The sequence below is a fragment of the Diadema antillarum genome, unplaced genomic scaffold (assembly GCF_040938485.1).
Source record: "Diadema antillarum isolate AM-2024a unplaced genomic scaffold, OU_Dant_1.0 seq00003240_RagTag, whole genome shotgun sequence".
Taxonomy (NCBI): domain Eukaryota; kingdom Metazoa; phylum Echinodermata; class Echinoidea; order Diadematoida; family Diadematidae; genus Diadema; species Diadema antillarum.
Window position 1 is genome coordinate 1 of NW_027273824.1, and position 18892 is coordinate 18892.

General features: G+C 39.5%; 1 protein-coding gene across 1 annotated transcript in view; it reads right to left on the reverse strand.

The window, feature by feature from the left end:
• Nucleotides 1-24: 24 nt before the first annotated feature.
• The window catches only part of LOC139715306 (mediator of RNA polymerase II transcription subunit 13-like), a 29273-nt gene continuing 10405 nt past the window's right edge, over nucleotides 25-18892 (reverse strand). Inside the window, exons 7-12 of the mRNA XM_071626882.1 lie at nucleotides 16897-17067; nucleotides 13806-13903; nucleotides 6190-6315; nucleotides 3583-3766; nucleotides 1162-1377; nucleotides 25-910 (exon numbers count right to left, since the gene is read on the reverse strand). Coding sequence (XP_071482983.1) covers nucleotides 534-910; nucleotides 1162-1377; nucleotides 3583-3766; nucleotides 6190-6315; nucleotides 13806-13903; nucleotides 16897-17067 — 1172 coding nt within the window. The 3' untranslated portion in view covers nucleotides 25-533. The remainder of the gene's footprint in view (nucleotides 911-1161; nucleotides 1378-3582; nucleotides 3767-6189; nucleotides 6316-13805; nucleotides 13904-16896; nucleotides 17068-18892) is intronic.

Here is an 18892-nt window from a genome sequence, read left to right on the forward strand (position 1 = left end):
AAAAAGAAAAACTGACCAGAAATGAATATCGTTTATTTGTGGAAAATTGAGCAAAGAAAATGGGATTCCATCGGGATTTGAACCCGAGACCTCCGGATGCTAGCCCAGTGCTCTACAGACTGAGCTATAGAAAGCCCTACTTCAGTGTTCATCCCAGAAACCCTAAATTCTCAATGCTCGAAGTATTAAGTATTCAGTATTAAGTAGAAGAATTATAGCATTTTAACCTGGCCTTTAACCCATGACCTTTGTTTTAAAAAAACAAAAAACCAAGAGAATCACTATTAGGCAATACATGGATATGTACTACATTTTTGGTAGATAAGCTATTTCCAAGATATGCAGAAAAAGTGAAATTTTAGCATTTTCACTTGACCTTTGACCCCATGACCCAAAAAATTCCCAAGAGAATCACTGTCAGGCAGTACAAATAGGAGTTTTGAGCAGTGTTTTGTTTTAACCATAGCTCAAAATGAAAAATCTTGCCAATGGACAAACCCAACTATAATCCCTGCATTAACACATTGCAGAAGCTAGAAGAAAGGAAAGCAATTTCTAAAAGAGAGAAGACCCAGCCATGGAGAAAGCAAATATAACTGCAATGTACAACAATGATAAAAAAATACATTGAAACTGAGCTTTACATGGAAGGCAATGTTCCGCTGCAGCGATGCCTGTAGTTTGTCAAAGATCTCTGCAAAGCAGTGCATAAGACCAAGTGTTGCCACAGAGACCTCTCCTTCTTCCTCAGCCTCTTCTCGCCGGCTGAATGGGTCAACAATGTAAACAACAACAGCTGGAGGTTGCTCGCTTTCCCGTGGTGTTACTGTCTCCAGGCCATTGCCAACAGGAATGTTCTCCTTGTTGTCTGATGAAAGTGATGAGTTGTCTTTGGAGTCTTGGCGATTTGCTGAAGACAAGAGATGTAATCAAAGTTTCTTTACTTATTTATTAGATCATTGAAAACAATCTTATAGTAATAGTATGCACAAAACAAGTCTCTATATACATAGGCTTTTGTAAAAATTCCAAACTAACTGGCCAGTATTTGAAACTCACATGAGTCCTCTTTATCTGTGAATTGGTAGAAGCAGCATGATCAAACAAATGGGCCAACATTTTTCATTAGCTGTCACTACCAGTGTCTTTGCTTGAGCATACCTGGTCTACTTGGGGTGGAGCTTGGTGCTGGCATGCTGGCACTGCTAGAGTTGGTATCTTGGCCCTGAGAAGACTGCTCATGTAGGGACCCTCCGCCATGGCCCTGGCTTGACATCCCTGCCCCTGAGCTTGGGATGTTTGCGGCAGAGGAAGAGGAATGGTGACGATTGGATTGAAAAATGCTGGCATCCAGCTGCTCTTGGTTCAAGAACGGAGCTGCAAAGAAATGAAAGTGAAAGTAATTATCAATGCCTTGTTTTCATTCAACATTAGTTGTAGTTGAAGGTATGACTCATCATACACGGACCCATGATTGTCAAATTCCCTTTGACGTTGAACACACTGCTGAAGATGAAATCCTACATGAGTATAGATGGGAACACAGTTATGTTTGGAAATTCATCAATGACTTTAGAGCATCTTAAAGTAATATGACATAGTACAAAGTGCAATTAATTGAAGAAGATCACACAAATCATTCAACTTTGGGGCAATATATGCTTCAATTTATACAATACATTAACTTATGCAAATAAGCTCTACTGAAAAACAGCATATGAGCCACATAAATCATTCTTCAGATATTTGATGACTGACATATACTAGACTAAACCTTTCAACATTCAAACTTGAAATGTTGCTATACAATGCATATGTAACCCTACTACCAACAGGAGTTTTTAAGTGTAGCTTACAATATCTTATTATGGAGATAAAACATCAGGGGTATTACTCAAATTAGATCTACAGAGCAGCCAATCTTTGCAAGCACACATTAGTGCTCATAACCTTCAACCAGCAATCTTTGCAAACATTTAGAAATGTAATTAAATCTTATAGCATCTCTTCCAATGATTGGTTTTGTGTTCAATCCTGCTCATGCGGAAGCAGTACAGAGGAGAGCTGACTTCAACGGTTCCCTTATCAACACAGCCACATCATGAGGGGATATTTACTACAACAGCTCTGGTATATGTCAACTATCATGCCAGCGCAGAAAATCATCACATTTTTCGCAGGCAGAAAATAAAACATTACAAGTTCCAGAAGATATTTAACTATAAATTCTGATGTCATGTCATATGTAAAATCAGAGGATGGATGATATATGATACATCAAATAAAAAAAAAGGTGAATTGTCAAGTAATGCCTGAAATAAATCAAAAATCCAATGATCGGACTGCTGTTCTTTTTTGTTTGTTTGAGAGGGAGCAATGCAGGTGATCTCGTTTCAACTGTTATCCCATCAAACTTACCATACACCCTAGTTGTGATATTTACAAAGTTTTGCTGAAAGTTACTCACGACATGTAATGGCTTGTGGGTGCGTGCTGTAGTGTACATCGCAAAGGTACAGGTGTGGATCCATACAGTTACAAATCAATTTAAGGTGGGGAGCCCATGTTCATGCACAGTGTGTATAGGTGGGATATCATGCTTTGATCTTAATTGATTTATTGATCCCCCCCCCCCCCCCTTTGAATTCATACTTTTTGGCTGCGCTTTGTATTCCCTTCAGACTATCGTGACAAATACAATGTTTAGTAACGGCTGGCAGTTCTTGGTCTAGGAATTGAAACAATCAGAAGCTAGATACAGTATTTCCACTATCTCATTTAAATGAAAATTGGCAAAAATGTGGCTGACCCCAGGAAGGAATTAACCTCTGTTGACTGTTCAAGACAATCAAAGAGGGAAATGCCACCAAAATCTATAACTGTCCTTTCAAACCAATAGAACACCTCTTCAAACACCTCTTCACAAAATTTGATTGAAACACGTTTCAGTGTCACTAAAACATGTTCAATGATGTCACTTGTACAGCACATACAGGCAAACCTTCGAAAATCAATGTTAACTGTATTTTTCCATGATTCAACATATTGCCATTTTTCCAGCAACTTCACTTACCTCTTTTAGAATAACAAGAAGAACACATGTATACTTTTCATTAACAAATGGATTTAGTGTAATCTGTATATTTTCTTTTATTGTTGCCCTACTCAGATTACATCACAAATTGTTGTCACCTCCTTATCCAGTGATGACAGCACATGGATTTCACCAAAACTGTAAAAAAATTCCTATGTTTTGAAGGGATTGTCCAATTTTCCACAAACTTCACCAATGTGCACTACTAATATCACAACACTCACAGCATCTACACATATATTTGAAATAAATTACCCTTTAATCAAATTTGACATTCCCTAACAGATGAAAAAAAAAAAAAACATGAAAGCTTGGCAAACAAACAAGGTATTCTCAGCATACTGATTCATTTCTTTTTCTTATCCATCCTCTGCAATATTTCTATTTTACATTGGTGTACTATTCTTTCTATTTCAGAGTATCTATGCAGGGACACACAAGGCTGATCTACATTTCATCATGACAATCTGTATCATCACAACACTCACCAACATACGCTCTGCAGACCTGTGCATAGATCTTCAGCTTGTCAACCTCAGGCAAGTGGGCAATGTCAGAGAACCAGCTATCAACAGGCTCATTGCTTAGCTTCTGGGCATACTTCTTGCCTATCCTGAAGATGCCATCTTGTACTTTCTTGGCAATGGGGGCATGTCGACCCAACCGACAACCCTGTAACAAAGAGAGAATGTGATTATTTGATAGATGAATGGATAGACAGATACATTGATAGATGAATGGATAGCAAGAGAAAGACAGAAACAAAGTATTTGAAGCCACATTTTTGTTTGAGTTTTTCATTTGCCTCTTGTTGCATTTTGGGTCTTGGGTAAAGGAATGGTTTCATCACAATATAAAAGCCTTTGTAAAGTCAATCTTCGATAAACGATATCATCTTGATATAAGAAACTATAGAAGCATTACCACAGAAGAAAAGTTTGTGGTAGGACTACAGAATTCAAAACCATCTGCTGTTCAAATATATTCTCCCTATTCTTCCTTTTTGAAGAGCCCTCTACATGTGCTGTACACAAGTACAGTTGAACCTCTCTTATCCGGCCTCCCTTTATCCGGATCTCTCTACTATACGGACGCAATCTCGCCGTGATTTTTTTAAAAATAATTATGGGAGGAAAGGGGGATTCCCAACTCCTTGAGAACTCCTACACAAACACACATGAATTACATATTACTTCCAACATGATACATTACATCAAATTTCCTTCCAAATTGCTTACCTTCAGACATTTTAACATCCCCAAACATCCCCAAATCATTGCAAGAACATGGACAGATTATGCGCTCGAGTCCTCTCATATCGCATTGCCACATATAGGTCCATACACAGCCGTCGATATGACTAGATAGACAAGCATTGTTTCGAGTCATTGGCTGAGCAACGAATGATATTGAACACTCAAAATTTTGAAGCGTAGTTTCGTCGACTCGTACTGTTTATTTTCAAGATCTACTTGATACATTTCTTAATAATTATTTAGGTAAATCATCCCATGAATTTAGAAAAAGAAAATGATTTCATTCTTGCAAACACGAACCTCTATTTTGGGGTCTGTTACTGAGTGTAACAATGAAAAGTATGCAGTATACACATTACTACATGTGGTACAGTATTCATCGCATAATCGGGACAGGTTGGGAGTAGCAAACACGGCCCCTTTAAGCGAGGTGCCCGATTTCGCGATGAGTACTCACCATACACTAACGGCATACGACATGTACATGTAGTGCACACACACACACACACATGCATACTGACGTACTGTACACGTTCATGAATACACAACACGCTACCCCTCGGCGCGACCCTCCAGCTCTCCCTGCATTCTCGCAATGATGTAGAGTACTAAGTAATCGCAACCGGGTTCGATTCTTCTGTCAAACACGCGTGTACACGTAATCAATGTCAGCTCATAGTCTAGATTCATAAAACGTTACGTATTCGCACACCCTTCTCATCTTTCACGCTCTCCCTCCCACTCTCTCCCCCATTTCACTGAATACGTAACTGTTCATAGCCCATTTCAATCACGTAACTTTTGCCCAGTCACAACTGAGGAAGATTGTGACGTACACACAGATCACAGTGTACAGCTGTATTGAAAGTTGAAACCAAAGACAGTAGATAACAAGATACGAAGGCGCGCGATAACAATGGACTTTGCCCTCAGAGTGTATGACTGAGATTAAACAACGCACACAGCCTGGGCTGTATGAGCGAGGCATGTTTTTTTATTGGATGTGAGTCGAGTAGGAATTGCAAGCGAGCACATGGCTTTGCTTATGTAGGGGAGAAGAATGTTCGCGAAGGCATGTGCTTTGCAATGGCATGGATACCTGTACACGGCGCTTTCGTGGCTATGCATGTACATGTACTGGATGGACGGAGGTCAAAACACACCAATCCGAAGCTTGCTTTGTAAGTTTGTTGTAAACGACAACTGATACGGAATCTTTGAAATATTGTTGTGGTATTTTGGTAGATTTTTTGTGTAAAATATTAACAAAATCAAAGATCGCTTGAAAAAATTTGTCCCGTTTATCAGAGGTCCCCGCCCGATTATCCAGTGAAAATAACGTGCGTTGGAAATGTTTCTGGGAAGCGTATATCATTTAAGCGAGGATCCCGATTATCAGATGCCCGATTATGCGATGAATACTGTACTACAATGGGCTACATCAGTACATGTGTATGTATATGTACATGTATAAAGCATTGGGTCTCCCGTATCCAGCCAAATTCCTTATCCCGATGAGCCCCGGTCCCGACTTGTCCTGATACGAGAGGTTCAACTGTAATTCTTGTCAGAGTTAACAATATGCTTACACCTCAGGCATATTCCAGCAAAGCTATACATTTGAAGACAAATTTACATGTAATATGCAAAAGCTACTTAGTCACATAATATGATCAAGTTTTAAAAGGATAAAGAAACTTTTACATTTCTTCTTCAGTATACCTGTGCCTAAGCAGTTTTATGTTACCCAATCATGACACCATCGAGACAGAATTGCATACTCATCCATACATCCAAAATGTGGCATGTTATGACAATCGACTGGTTGCAAGTAGTTACCTCATAGACAGCAGTGAGCTCCTTGAAGTACATGAGGGCACAGTGATGGATATACCTATTCTCAGGTACTAGGGCAATGTAGGCCACATCTCTGGGAGAGGAATATGGTTCCAACATCAATTTCTCCTGTATCAGAAAAGACCAAACACACTCATTTACAAAAGAACTACATAACTATATGTTCATTGAAATTTCTGCTTTTTAAAGACAAAAACACAACAACAAACGACAACAAGGAAAAGTAGAAATTACGCGGTGCGTAATATATGTCCCCGCCGAAAGTACATGTAGCATTTTATAGCAAAATGTACAATACAGGTCAAAAATCAAGGTCAAAGCTCAAAGAAGTCAAAGGTCAAAATTCTGTGTAGAAGTTTTGAAGCCCTCACCTAGTGCCAATACATAAAGCAAACGGAATCGAAATCGGGTTGGAAATGGCGAAGGAGTAGCATTTTGTAGCAAAATGTACAATACAGGTCAAAAATCAAGGTCAAAGGTCAAAAATCAAGGTCAAAGGTCAAAGAAGTCAAAGGTCAAAAATTCTGTGTAGATATTTTGAAGCCCTCACCTAGTGCCATCACATAAAGCAAACAGAATGGAAATCGGGTTAGAAATGGCGAAAAAGTAGCATTTTGTAGCAAAATGTACAATATAGGTCAAAAGTCAAGGTCAAAGGTCAAAGTTGTAAGATGGAGAAATAGGGAGTTTATACCTTAAAACAGAACAAACCTCATGTAATTTATAAGTGTCTTTTGATTGACCAAGTTAAGAATTTATCCCCATTTCCTGCCCCAATTATACTGTCTAAATATACGACCAGTCCAATCCAAAACCCTATGTACACTTCCCAGCTTTATAGTCTCATATCCTTTTATTAACAAGACCATCAAACCTCCTATGAAACTTCCATTCAGAACCCAACCATCTTTGTTATTACTTTGGTTAATCTCTACTCAATAGTTAATCCTTCCCTTTGTCCTCAATCAAGTTTAAGTAAATTCAGACTAACTGTGTTTACAATTCCCACCACCAGTCCCTTACACAGTACTGTTCAATGAACCTATAATCCCCACATCATAGACCCTCTCCTACTAATCTCGTAACTTCTATCCATGTCCCTATATATCTTATGCTTCTGGAGTTGAGGAATGGATCTTACTCCGGCCCCGACTCTGTTCGGTCATGTGCCAAGAAGGAGTGGAACAGTATTCTTTACATATACTACCGACAATATTCCCTCGTCAGTATTATGCACCATTCTGGAATTCCTGATCATTATATCTAATAAACTAAAGTGTATGTCTTGGAACCACCACCTTGTCTCCTGCATTAACTAATGTTCGACTGTGGCTTGACATCGTATACTATAGTTGAGAGTGCACACCACGCTACCGACACATAAAACCAGCACTCTTACAGTGGTAGCAGCGGTTTAAACTGGTGGCCATCGCACCGCTCGCAATTTCACTTCGCCGATAATTTGTTCCTGGCTGTCTTGGCTTGCAGCATCACCACATGACTTGATGTCGCCTCGTCCTGAGATGTCTTCATCTTCTTGACCTGTGCTTCGTTTAGCCAATGTGTATGTTTCTGCATGGAAGACTCTACAACTGAATCCTTATAGTGTGTTCCTACTGTCCTCAGACTGGATACAAGTTTCTATATTGCTTTGTGGATGCCTGCACGCGCTTTGTGGTTGCCTGCACGCTTCCTTTACCAGTTCCTCTGACATTTTTCATACATGCACTACCTCGGCCCTCTTCTTTTCCTTGGAACGTCCATCGCTGGTGGCCTGCCCAGTCATATCTGCTTTGTCATCGTATCCTGTGCTGGTGTGTGCTACCTCATCCTATCTGATGATCCTACCCTATTTCATCTTCTTCTGTCTCGCTGACGGCCTGTCTTCAGCTCATTGGCGGATCTACCTGGTCGGGATCTCCGCTATAACCTCCATATCTTTTAGCAGACGGCGTCCATGCTGGTTCCTTCTACACATGTCCTCCGGATTCTCCACATCCTTGCATAATAATTCCAGTTATTGGTGGTCGCAGCTAAGTTCACTGATTGAGTTAATTTTTTTTAAATTTGGGACTCTGAACACTATCATTCCCACCCCCCTCGTTTGCATTCAAATTGCATTGGAATTTTCTTGAACCATATCATGTTGATCCCTGAATCAATTTATTTACACAACACACTGTGTTGTAGATACACTTAATAATTGTAATTTTTTTTTCTCTTGAATTCCTCGAGGTAACGTGGCCTTATTGACATTTTTGTGTTACCATTGTGTAAATAACATTTAGATATTTTTTTTGCCATCTTATGTGTAGTTGGTGTTCTTATCTTTAGTTGGCTGTTTTTCCCCTCATTGTTACTCTAGACATTTGGTTATATTGATTCTGTACATTGATATTCCTTCTTTTCCACACACTTTTTTTCAACACAATGTATTCTTCCCGGGATCATAATTACTCTCGCGATCGATCTCACAGTTTTCGACCCCATTCACCCTCCTATCATTCCTATCGCTCCCCCTATCACTCCCGTTCTCCCTCCCCGGAGCGCCATTCATCCTACTCCCATTCTCGTTCACACTATCGCCCTTGTTCTCCTTCTCATGATTATAGTTCTTCCTATTCCCGACATCATCGCTATCACTCGCGTTCTCCTTCCCCTGATCATTACTCTAACTACTCTAACCACTCCATCTCTTCAACCAGTCGGTATGGTCACGATCATCGTTATGATGATTCAAGTCATTATCGATATGGCCCTAATACACTCTCTCCTGGGGTTTTATCTGGAACCACGGGCTCTCAGTCTCATGCATATCCCCGAGATCGTGAGCATTCCCATCGCCCTCGTACCCCATCATTTCATGACACATCATATTCTCGGGATGATTCCTTCCCTCCTCGGTCACCCCAACCAACCTCCACCAGACTTCATTCTCCACCCCCACCTCCACATGATACCCCCGGTGTGAGAAAGCTTTCTTCTCCACCCCCGCCTCCTTCTCCTGGTGGTCATTACAAAGGTGGCCATGACGATTTACCTGTATCTTCATCTTTCCCTTCAACAATAGACAGAGGTCATAATCCATCCCCTCCCTCATCTCCATCACCGGCTATACCGATTGAAGTAGCTTCACTTCCGTCATCGGCATCAGCATATGCCAATTCATCGCCAATATCATCTCCTCCCTCTCCTCCCGCACCTCCTACTAACCTGTCCTCCTTTTTTAGTGTTCTCTTAGAACATGGTGTACGCCTTCATCAGGCTCAGCACCAGAATCTAATCATCCGGCAGGTCACTGCCTGGATCCGTTCTGGACATGTACCCCCAAAATCGACCATCCCTCATTATGAGGAATGCTTGTTCAAGTTCCGGCATCAGTTTGAGCGTTTCATAATTCGTGATGGATTGTTGTATCGGCGGAAGAGACATCCGTCCGGGATAATGATAGAACAGGTTGTCATTCCCTATTCTGTGATCCCTACTGTCCTGTCTGTCATGCATGCTTCCATGTCAGCTCTTCACTTCGGTACAGCCAAGACAATTGAGCTTATCGAAGGGCTCTGCTACTGGCATGGGATGCGCAAAGACATTGCAGACCTCTGCTCTCACTGTGAGGCCTGTAATTCGTATCGCACCTCAGTTTTCCCGCCTCCCTCACTGCCACAAACATGTGCAGTGATTTCCCACCCCTCATCCCCATCTTCCCCGACTCCAATCCGATCTCTGAAAAGCACTCATCCAACCTCTAGCCCACTTTCCCCTCTTACTATTGACTGCGACATTCTTCCCCTTAACTCTGACTCAGACGCCCCTACATCATCTCCCACTGGGACTGATTCGGACAGCTCCACCCCTTTCTCTACCTCTTCTCCTCCTGATTTGCCCGACTACCAACCCCCTCTCCAAGCTCACTGTACTGTTTCCTCGCAAACCCACACATTTCAGCCCCTTCCCCCATCTCTGCCCCATACTCACTATCCTCAGCCGTCGCCCAGCCACTTCACGAATTGGGACTCTGTGGTCCCCTCTCACATGTCCATTGCCTCATCACACCTCTTTTACGATCCACACGCTGTGATCCATGCCGATAGTGTTCGGACACACGGCAGTCAGCTTCCTAATGATTATGATCCGTCATAATTTATGATCTCATTTTTTTGTGACAGGATGTAACGAAGCCCTTTTTTTCCTTTACTTCCAAATTTCAAATTTCAGAATTCTCATTAATTATTTACGCATAATCAAGCATTTATGGCAAGTCTCCTTATCCCTTCCGCTTCCTTGGCACTTAAATTCCTATTTCATATTAGTGAAACTTTGTTTTTAATGTCATCTCTATTTTATACATTCTTTTTGTACCTTCAATGATATTTTGCTCACTCCTCCCCGTCCCACATGGCTGTTCATTCATTTTTCTGCATTGTCCATACTTTCCCCCTTTTCCTTCTCACTCTCTGTCACGTTCAATTGCCCCTTTCTTGACCGTTTTATATCCCGATTTCTGCTTCTTGCTCAACAATAATGTCGGTTTAACTTCTGATGTAAATTTGTAGCATTATTTGGTATTTAGGTTTTCATTGTTAGCATGTGTATTGTGTTTTATTTCTGAAAGAATTTTTTTAACATGATTGATAAGTGTTTTTACTTTCTAGCATAAATTTCTTAGTTTAAGTATGGTTGTAACTTTTGATTTTTTTGTGAGAAATGTTGTTTTTCTGATCAACTGCTTTTGTATGAAAAAAAAAATTGTACCATTAGTAAATTTGTTGCAGTCTAGATATATATGCGCATTTTCACCACAAATAAATGTCCTGTTGTTGACCCAACTTTTTTTTCTTATACATAATATTATCGACACAATTTGAATTACTCTTGATGCCAGATATCTTTTTACATGTTGTTCATCAACATCATTATTTACAAGTTTCTTGCATGGTGCATTTCAAAGACACCAACTCTGTATAATTTAGGTCATTTAATCTAATTGCTTCATTCTCCTTTCTCCTCTGTCTGTTCCTCTTCTTAAGTTTTTTTTAATGATTATACTATTCATTTTTCAACATATTTGCTGAGCACAAGACTAGATGTATGCAGTCAGTGTATTCTTCTAGTTTGTAGTTTTGTCATTTATGTTAAGTGTTTTTTTTAACGTATGGTAATATAATTTTTGTCAATTCTTGGACCTCTGATTGTTCTTTGAGTTCTACATACAGTTTGTGGATTACTATGATATCTCTTATTTCCTATCCCTTCTATTTCCATTCTAAATTTAATGTATGTTGTTACCTCGGTATGTATTGATTACTATGCTATGTGCAGGCCATGCTGTTTTTCCTACACCTCTCAAGACAATGATATGTCCCCTGGAAAATAGGTTTCTTTGGTGATTTTTTTTTAATATACCTCATCTGCAAGATTTATGTACACATCAATCTTCTTTTTAATTATTTCACTAATTTGTTAATTATGAATATGCTACTCAATTTGATTATGTTTTGTGTAGCAATCATTTCTATTATGTTTACATGTCAACAGTGTTTTCTTATAATTTTTTTTCTCTCCGTAAATGTATTAGAATTTCTTCATTTGTCAATCGTTTGAACTCTTTAGATATTGCAGTATATGATTATGAAACGAGGACGTTTCTTTTTGAAAGATTGGACGAATGTAAGATGGAGAAATAGGGAGTTTATACCTTAAAACAGAACAAACCTCATGTAATTTATAAGTGTCTTTTGATTGACCAAGTTAAGAATTTATCCCCATTTCCTGCCCTAATTATACTGTCTAAATATACGACCAGTCCAATCCAAAACCCTATGTACACTTCCCAGCTTTATAGTCTCATATCCTTTTATTAACAAGACCATCAAACCTCCTCTGAAACTTCCATTCAGAACCCAACCATCTTTGTTATTACTTTGGTTAATCTCTACTCAATAGTTAATCCTTCCCTTTGTCCTCAATCAAGTTTAAGTAAATTCAGACTAACTGTGTTTACAATTCCCACCACCAGTCCCCTACACAGTACTGTTCAATGAACCTATAATCCCCACATCATAGACCCTCTCCTACTAATCTCTTAACTTCTATCCATGTCCCTATATATCTTATGCTTCTGGAGTTGAGGAATGGATCTTACTCCGGCCCCGACTCTGTTCGGTCATGTGCCAAGAAGGAGTGGAACAGTATTCTTTACATATACTACCGACAATATTCCCTCGTCAGTATTATGCACCATTCTGGAATTCCTGATCATTATATCTAATAAACTAAAGTGTATGTCTTGGAACCACCACCTTGTCTCCTGCATTAACTAATGTTCGACTGTGGCTTGACATCGTATACTATAGTTGAGAGTGCACACCACGCTACCGACACATAAAACCAGCACTCTTACAAAGTCAAAGGTCAAAATTCTGTGTAGAAGTTTTGACACCCTCACCTAGTGCCATCACATAAAGCAAACGGAATCGAAATTGGATTAGAAATGGCGAAGGAGTAGCATTTTGTAGCAAAATGTACAATACAGGTCAAAAAATCAAGGTCAAAAGTCAAAATTCTGTGTAGAAGTTTTGAAGCCCTCAACTAGTGCCATCACATAAAGCAAACGGAATCGAAATCGGATTAGAAATGGCGAAGGAGTAGCATTTTGTAGCAAAATGTACAATATAGGTCAAAAGTCAAGGTCAAAGGCCAAAGAAGTCAAAGGTCAAAATTCTGTGTAGAAGTTTTGAAGCCCTCACCTAGTGCCATCACATAAAGCCAACGGAATCGAAATCGGGTTAGAAATGGCGGAGTAGCATTTTGTAGCCAATGTATATTATAGGTAAAAAATCAAGGTCAAAGGTCAAAGAAGTCAAAGGTCAAACTTCCGTATAGAAGTTTTGACATCCTCACCTAGTGCCATCACATAAAGCAAACGGAATCGAAATCGGATTAGAAATGGCGAAGGAGTAGCATTTTGTAGCAAAATGTACAATACAGGTCAAAAAATCGAGGTCAAAAGTCAAAATTCTGTGTAGAAGTTTTGAAGCCCTCAACTAGTGCCATCACATAAAGCAAATGGAATCGAAATCGGATTAGAAATGGCGAAGGAGTAGCATTTTGTAGCAAAATGTACAATATAGGTCAAAGGTCAAGGTCAAAGGTCACAACTGAAATTCTGTGTAGAAGTTTCAAAGCTCCCATGTAGTGCTATCATATAAAGCAAACAGAATCAAAATTGGCTCATAAATGACAGAGAAGTAGCAAATTTAAGATTTTGATCACACACGGACGCACAGACAGACAGACAGACGGACGGACGGACGGACACACACACATACGGAGCCCGTTTCATAGTCCCCTGCTCGAACTCATTCGGCGGGGACAAATATTTGAAATTGAGAGAGTGATATCAATCTAACTTGGAATGATCACATATCAATCACATATACATGTAAATGTGACCGATTCAAACATTGCCTTTCACTGAGAAGCTTAAAAGATCAACTTACGAAAGTAAACATGATTTGGCTCAAAACTAAGAATTGGTGTTGAACAGCACACACAAGAAGACAGTGATCCACGCAAATGACAAGACAAGGACCTACCCAGTAGTAGAGGGTGAAGGGAGATGAAGACAACCAGTCCTTGTCATGCCCGATGAGAAGACGAGGTATGGGGAGGGGTTCTGGGGTCTCTGCTGCACCTGCAGGAAAATTGGGATAGCAGCTTTGCATTGATAGAAGAGGAACTACATGACACAGCACTGGGCAGTATTCCACCCTTTAATTGCCACCTACATTTAGACAACTTGCCATTCCCACTTATTTGAATTTGTCCATATAAAACAAGCAAACACGTGAGACAATTACTATACTTTCTAACATAATATATTTCACAAAAGATATCACTCAAGCATTGAATATGAGATGTGCATGTTTGGCACGTGCACAATATTAACACAGTATATCTCAAACTGCTGAGCTTACAGGGATGATACAGTTTTGGTTTAGATGGGGCTGCAGGTTTCCAACTTTTTTTGTATGTGTGTGTTTGTGAGATAATGAGAAACCACTTATGAAATATGAAAGAACATGTAATTCTTAGAGGAATTCACAATTTACTTGATTGGTCTTGAAATGGCTGAGATATCTAGAAAAACGATCCTAATAAAATGCAACAGGCCACAACTTTTGTCAGGATCTCTTTGTTTTACTTTGTTTTTGGATATCTCAGTCATTTCAAAACCAATTTTCATTAGATAAAATTCAAATTCCCCTAAGAATTGTATGCTCTTCAAGATTTCATAAGAGTGGTTTCTAAATATCTTGCAAAACACTGAAAGCTGAATCCTCACCTCAGCCAATACTATAACATCCCTTTAAAGTTGATTTTGGCTTTGCATCCCATGTAATGAGTACAGTTAACAGGATCTTTCAAAAGAGAACACTTGCAACACATGCATGAATCAGAACTTAACCTGAATCTTGAAAATGAGCTGTCATGCATGAATACTGTTGTTCTCTCAGTTTTAATCACGTAAACATACATACTCACTTCTTTCTCCCTCTCCATTTTTAAAGGACAAGTTCACCTTCATAGACATGTGGATTGAGTAAATGCAGCAATATTAGTAGAACACATCAGTGAGAGTTTGAAAAAATCAGACAATCTATTCAAAAGTTATGAATTTTTGAAGTTTCTGCTCAGTCAAGGCTGGATGATAAGACTACTATAGCTTGTGATGTCACACGTGTACAACGATATACAGAAAGAATAAAGAAAATTCAACATATTTTCACTTTTCTCACATCACAAAAGAACACTTGACTTCTCTCTTTCAGAAGACAGGGGGAATAATATTACCCTTATCATATGTCAGTAATAAGTCGAAGAAATGTGCACTTTATTCAAAAAGTGAAGTTTTGTGAAATTTTAAAAAAATTTTCTTTACATCGTTGTACGCATGACATCATACACTGTAGTAGTCTTCTCATCCAGCAGTGACTGCACAGATACTTTAAAAATTCAAAACTTTTAAACGGATTGCCTGATTTTCCCCAAACTTTCACTGATGTGTTCTACTAATATTGTTGCATTCACTCAATTCACATGTACATATATGAAGGTGGACTTGTCCTTTAATGAACTGCATGGAGAAAAATAACAGCTCATAACTGTCTATTGAATATAACAAAACAAGAAAATGAAACAAGAGACCCGCAGGTCTAGCGCTCAACCGAGTATCACAATTTCACCTTTCACGTAGTCACTAATCTAAATTACACACAGCTCTACCAAAATTTGACCAGGCATTCTCAAGTAGAAGATGAACATGTACAATTAGGGCCCAAATTTAGACACCCCCCCCCCCCCCCCCCCCCACCACTCATAGTATCAAATTTAGCTCAATCACTTCTGGTTCTAGAGAAGAACACTTTTTTTAAGATTCCTTAATTTTGGGGGATGGGGGGGGGGGGGGGGGGCAGGAGCATGGTGCCCATTAGCCTGGTGCCCATTTTAACAAATTGAGATCCAAACCTGCCAAGTTTGGTGAACATCCATCATGAGGTTTTCAAGAAGAAGATGTAAAGGTACAATTTAGGCCCCACCCCTTCCCCTGCCCAAAAGGGGGGCACCCCTGGATCTGCTTTCAAATAAACTTGAAACTACAGTCATTAATGTACTACCTCATAGTATTAACTTAGCTCTATCACTTCTGATTCTAGAGAAGATTTTAAAGATTCCTTAATTTTTGGGAGGTTTGGGTCCCTTGGGGCCCTCCAGGTGGGACACAGTGCCCATTTGAACAAGTTGAGATCCTACACCCCTCGGGATGCTACCTGCCAAGTTTGGTGAAAATGGGTCATGGGGTTCTCAGAAAATGTACAACTTAGGCCCCATTAGGACCCCTCCCCACCCCCTCCCCTGGGTCCCAAGGAGGGCACCCCTGATTTTGCCATGAACAAACTTGAAACTACAGTCATCAATATACTAACTCACAGTATTAACTTAGCTCTATTACTTCTGGTTCTAGAGAAGAAGATTTTTAAAGATACCTTAATTTTTTATTTCATTTATTTATTTATTTATTTATTTATTTATTTATTTATTTTTATTTTTTTTATTTTTTATTTTTTTTTTTTTTTGGGGGGGGGGGGGGTTTGGGCCCCCTGGGGCCCCCTAGGAGGTGCATGGTGCCCATTTGAACAAATTGATGTCCTAACCCCCTAGGGATGCTACCTGCCAAGTTTGGTGAAAATCCATCATGAGGTTTTCAAGAAGTTGACGAAAATTCAGGCCCCAATCGGATCTCCCCCCGCCCAAAGGGGGGCACCCCTGGATCTGCCATTAACAAACGTGGAACTACAGTCATTAATGTACTAACTCATAGTATTAACTGAGCTCTATAACTTCTGGTTCTAGAGAAGAAGATTTTTAAAAGATTCCTTAATTTTGGGGGGTTTGGGGCCCCCTAGGGATGCTACCTGCCAAGTTTGGCGAAAATCGGTCTTGGGGTTTTCAAGAAGAAGATGAAAATGTAAAAAGTTTACGCACGACGAAAAGCGATCGCAATAGCTCACTTGAGCCTTCGGGTCAGGTGAGCTAAAAAGAGATAGGCACAAGGAAACGGAAAGGGACCAAGAGAGGGAGAGAGTAGGGGATTGAAAGAAAAACTAACAAATACTACCGACTGACCTCTCACACCAATGTTGAAGAAAACCTGCCAAGTGAGAGGGCCCTGTACTGTGTATGGCTTCTCCCATAACCTAGTAGTGCGTTTCTTTTGAATGGCATCCTGCAACAACGGCTGCAGGGAGCTGAGAGTCCGCACAATGTCCTGGGATGACATCGTACTTTGAGCAAGAGCTGCCACAAGTTAGAAAAACAAAAATCATTTCAATATGGAAGAGATAAAGAACAAGTGAGTCAGCAGCACAATTTAGCTGAGATTCTCTTTCCTGTTGAGTGTACTCGACATGTAATACAACTTACAAGGATTGGCAGTTTTGACAGTAAGGCATAAATATTAGTGTTCCTGGCATACTGCAACTTCTAGTAATAAAGTGGGTGAGAACCATATCATCATCTACGATACATCCACAGTATCAAAATAGGCATTTCAAGTTGAAATCGTGGTTGGAAATGATACTTTCAGCAAAAGTACAGTGACCTTTGACTTTCATTCATGTAAGTAACTGTCTGATCATGTTATCCTTCCTCCTTAAAATATATTACATGTCTTATTGAAAACTTCCAGCAGGGTTAATACTTTAAAATATCATTCTTAGTCGATGTTAAGAAAAGTGATCTTTAGCCATCAAGGAATTTGTCCAAAATCTACACTGTATCAGGGCACTTACACTTTTTGTAGCATATCTTGCCAAGTACAAAGGAAATATACCAATTCAGGTTTCTTGTTTAAATTGTAATTACAAAGTGTGGAGAGGAGGGACAGCTAAGAAATCATGACAAAGGATGGACCATAAGATTTACAAATATAGCACAGATGAAGTACAGAAATTTACAATCCCATCTCTCAACTCATGACATGTGGTCTTGGCTGCCAGAAGAAACCTTTTGGAGTATACTATCATGGGTCTCTATAGATATACCTGAACTAACTGCACCAATGGTCACTCATGCAGGGCAAGGTGGAAGCATGAGATAGATGTTATCAAATCTTTTCATTCTTAATCAGTTCTCCATGATTAGACTTCGACATAATAGTGCAAGAGTGGTAATTTTTGCGGTGTGGAAATTTTCACGTATTTCATGAGACCAGAAACCAGAAAATAAAAACATGCAAACATTGTTGCACGTCATATGGTCCATTAGTAATTGTCTTGATTCCGCTGAATGAAAAAAATACATGAAATTCATCTTACCCAGCCGAGCGTGAAAAATTATTCATGCAAAATAACCACTTTTAAAGTATCAGTATGCTGTCCATATGATTGTATTTAAGTGCCATAGACTGTCAACATCATCGAGTGTCATTGGGCTAAAGCTAACAGTTGGCACTTATAATGTTCATTCTAACAATGAAATACTGTATACGCCATATATTTCGCAAGTTTAAATTTTCGCAATTCAGGAATTCCCGACAATTTCACGAGTGGTTTATTCGCAATCGTGGAGTCCTGTACTGAACGGAGAATGGAGAAATGTACACGCGTACGTCACATCCACATCGGGATCAGAGTCAATATTTTCGCATGTCTTTAATTTTGCAAATAGCACCCAACTCGCGAAATTTGCGGAAAAAAAAAACAGCGCGAAATATTTAGCGTATACAGTAATCACTGCTGAAGAACTGTGTATTGTTATCTCTTTATGAGGCTTTGTCTGAAATCACGTATTGAGTACCATCAAAACTTGTTTTCCCTCCACACCAGCTAGGTGATCAATTCAGCCACTGCTGTAAGTGTATCAATATGGCATTACACACTGTATATGCTTGAGAACTAGAAATTATGACTACCATAAGTAAACATCATGGAAAAGAAATGTAGGGAACAAAAATACATGTACAAACTAGAAATGTCGCTATGGCGACTGGTATGCCTCCGCCATAATGCATGATTCTCCCAATAGGTGTATAGTACAATGTCTTCACAATGTGTGATGACAGTTTCACATAACTGGCAAAATACTGAAATGACAGGTTTGTCAGAAATATCTTGAATGTTCA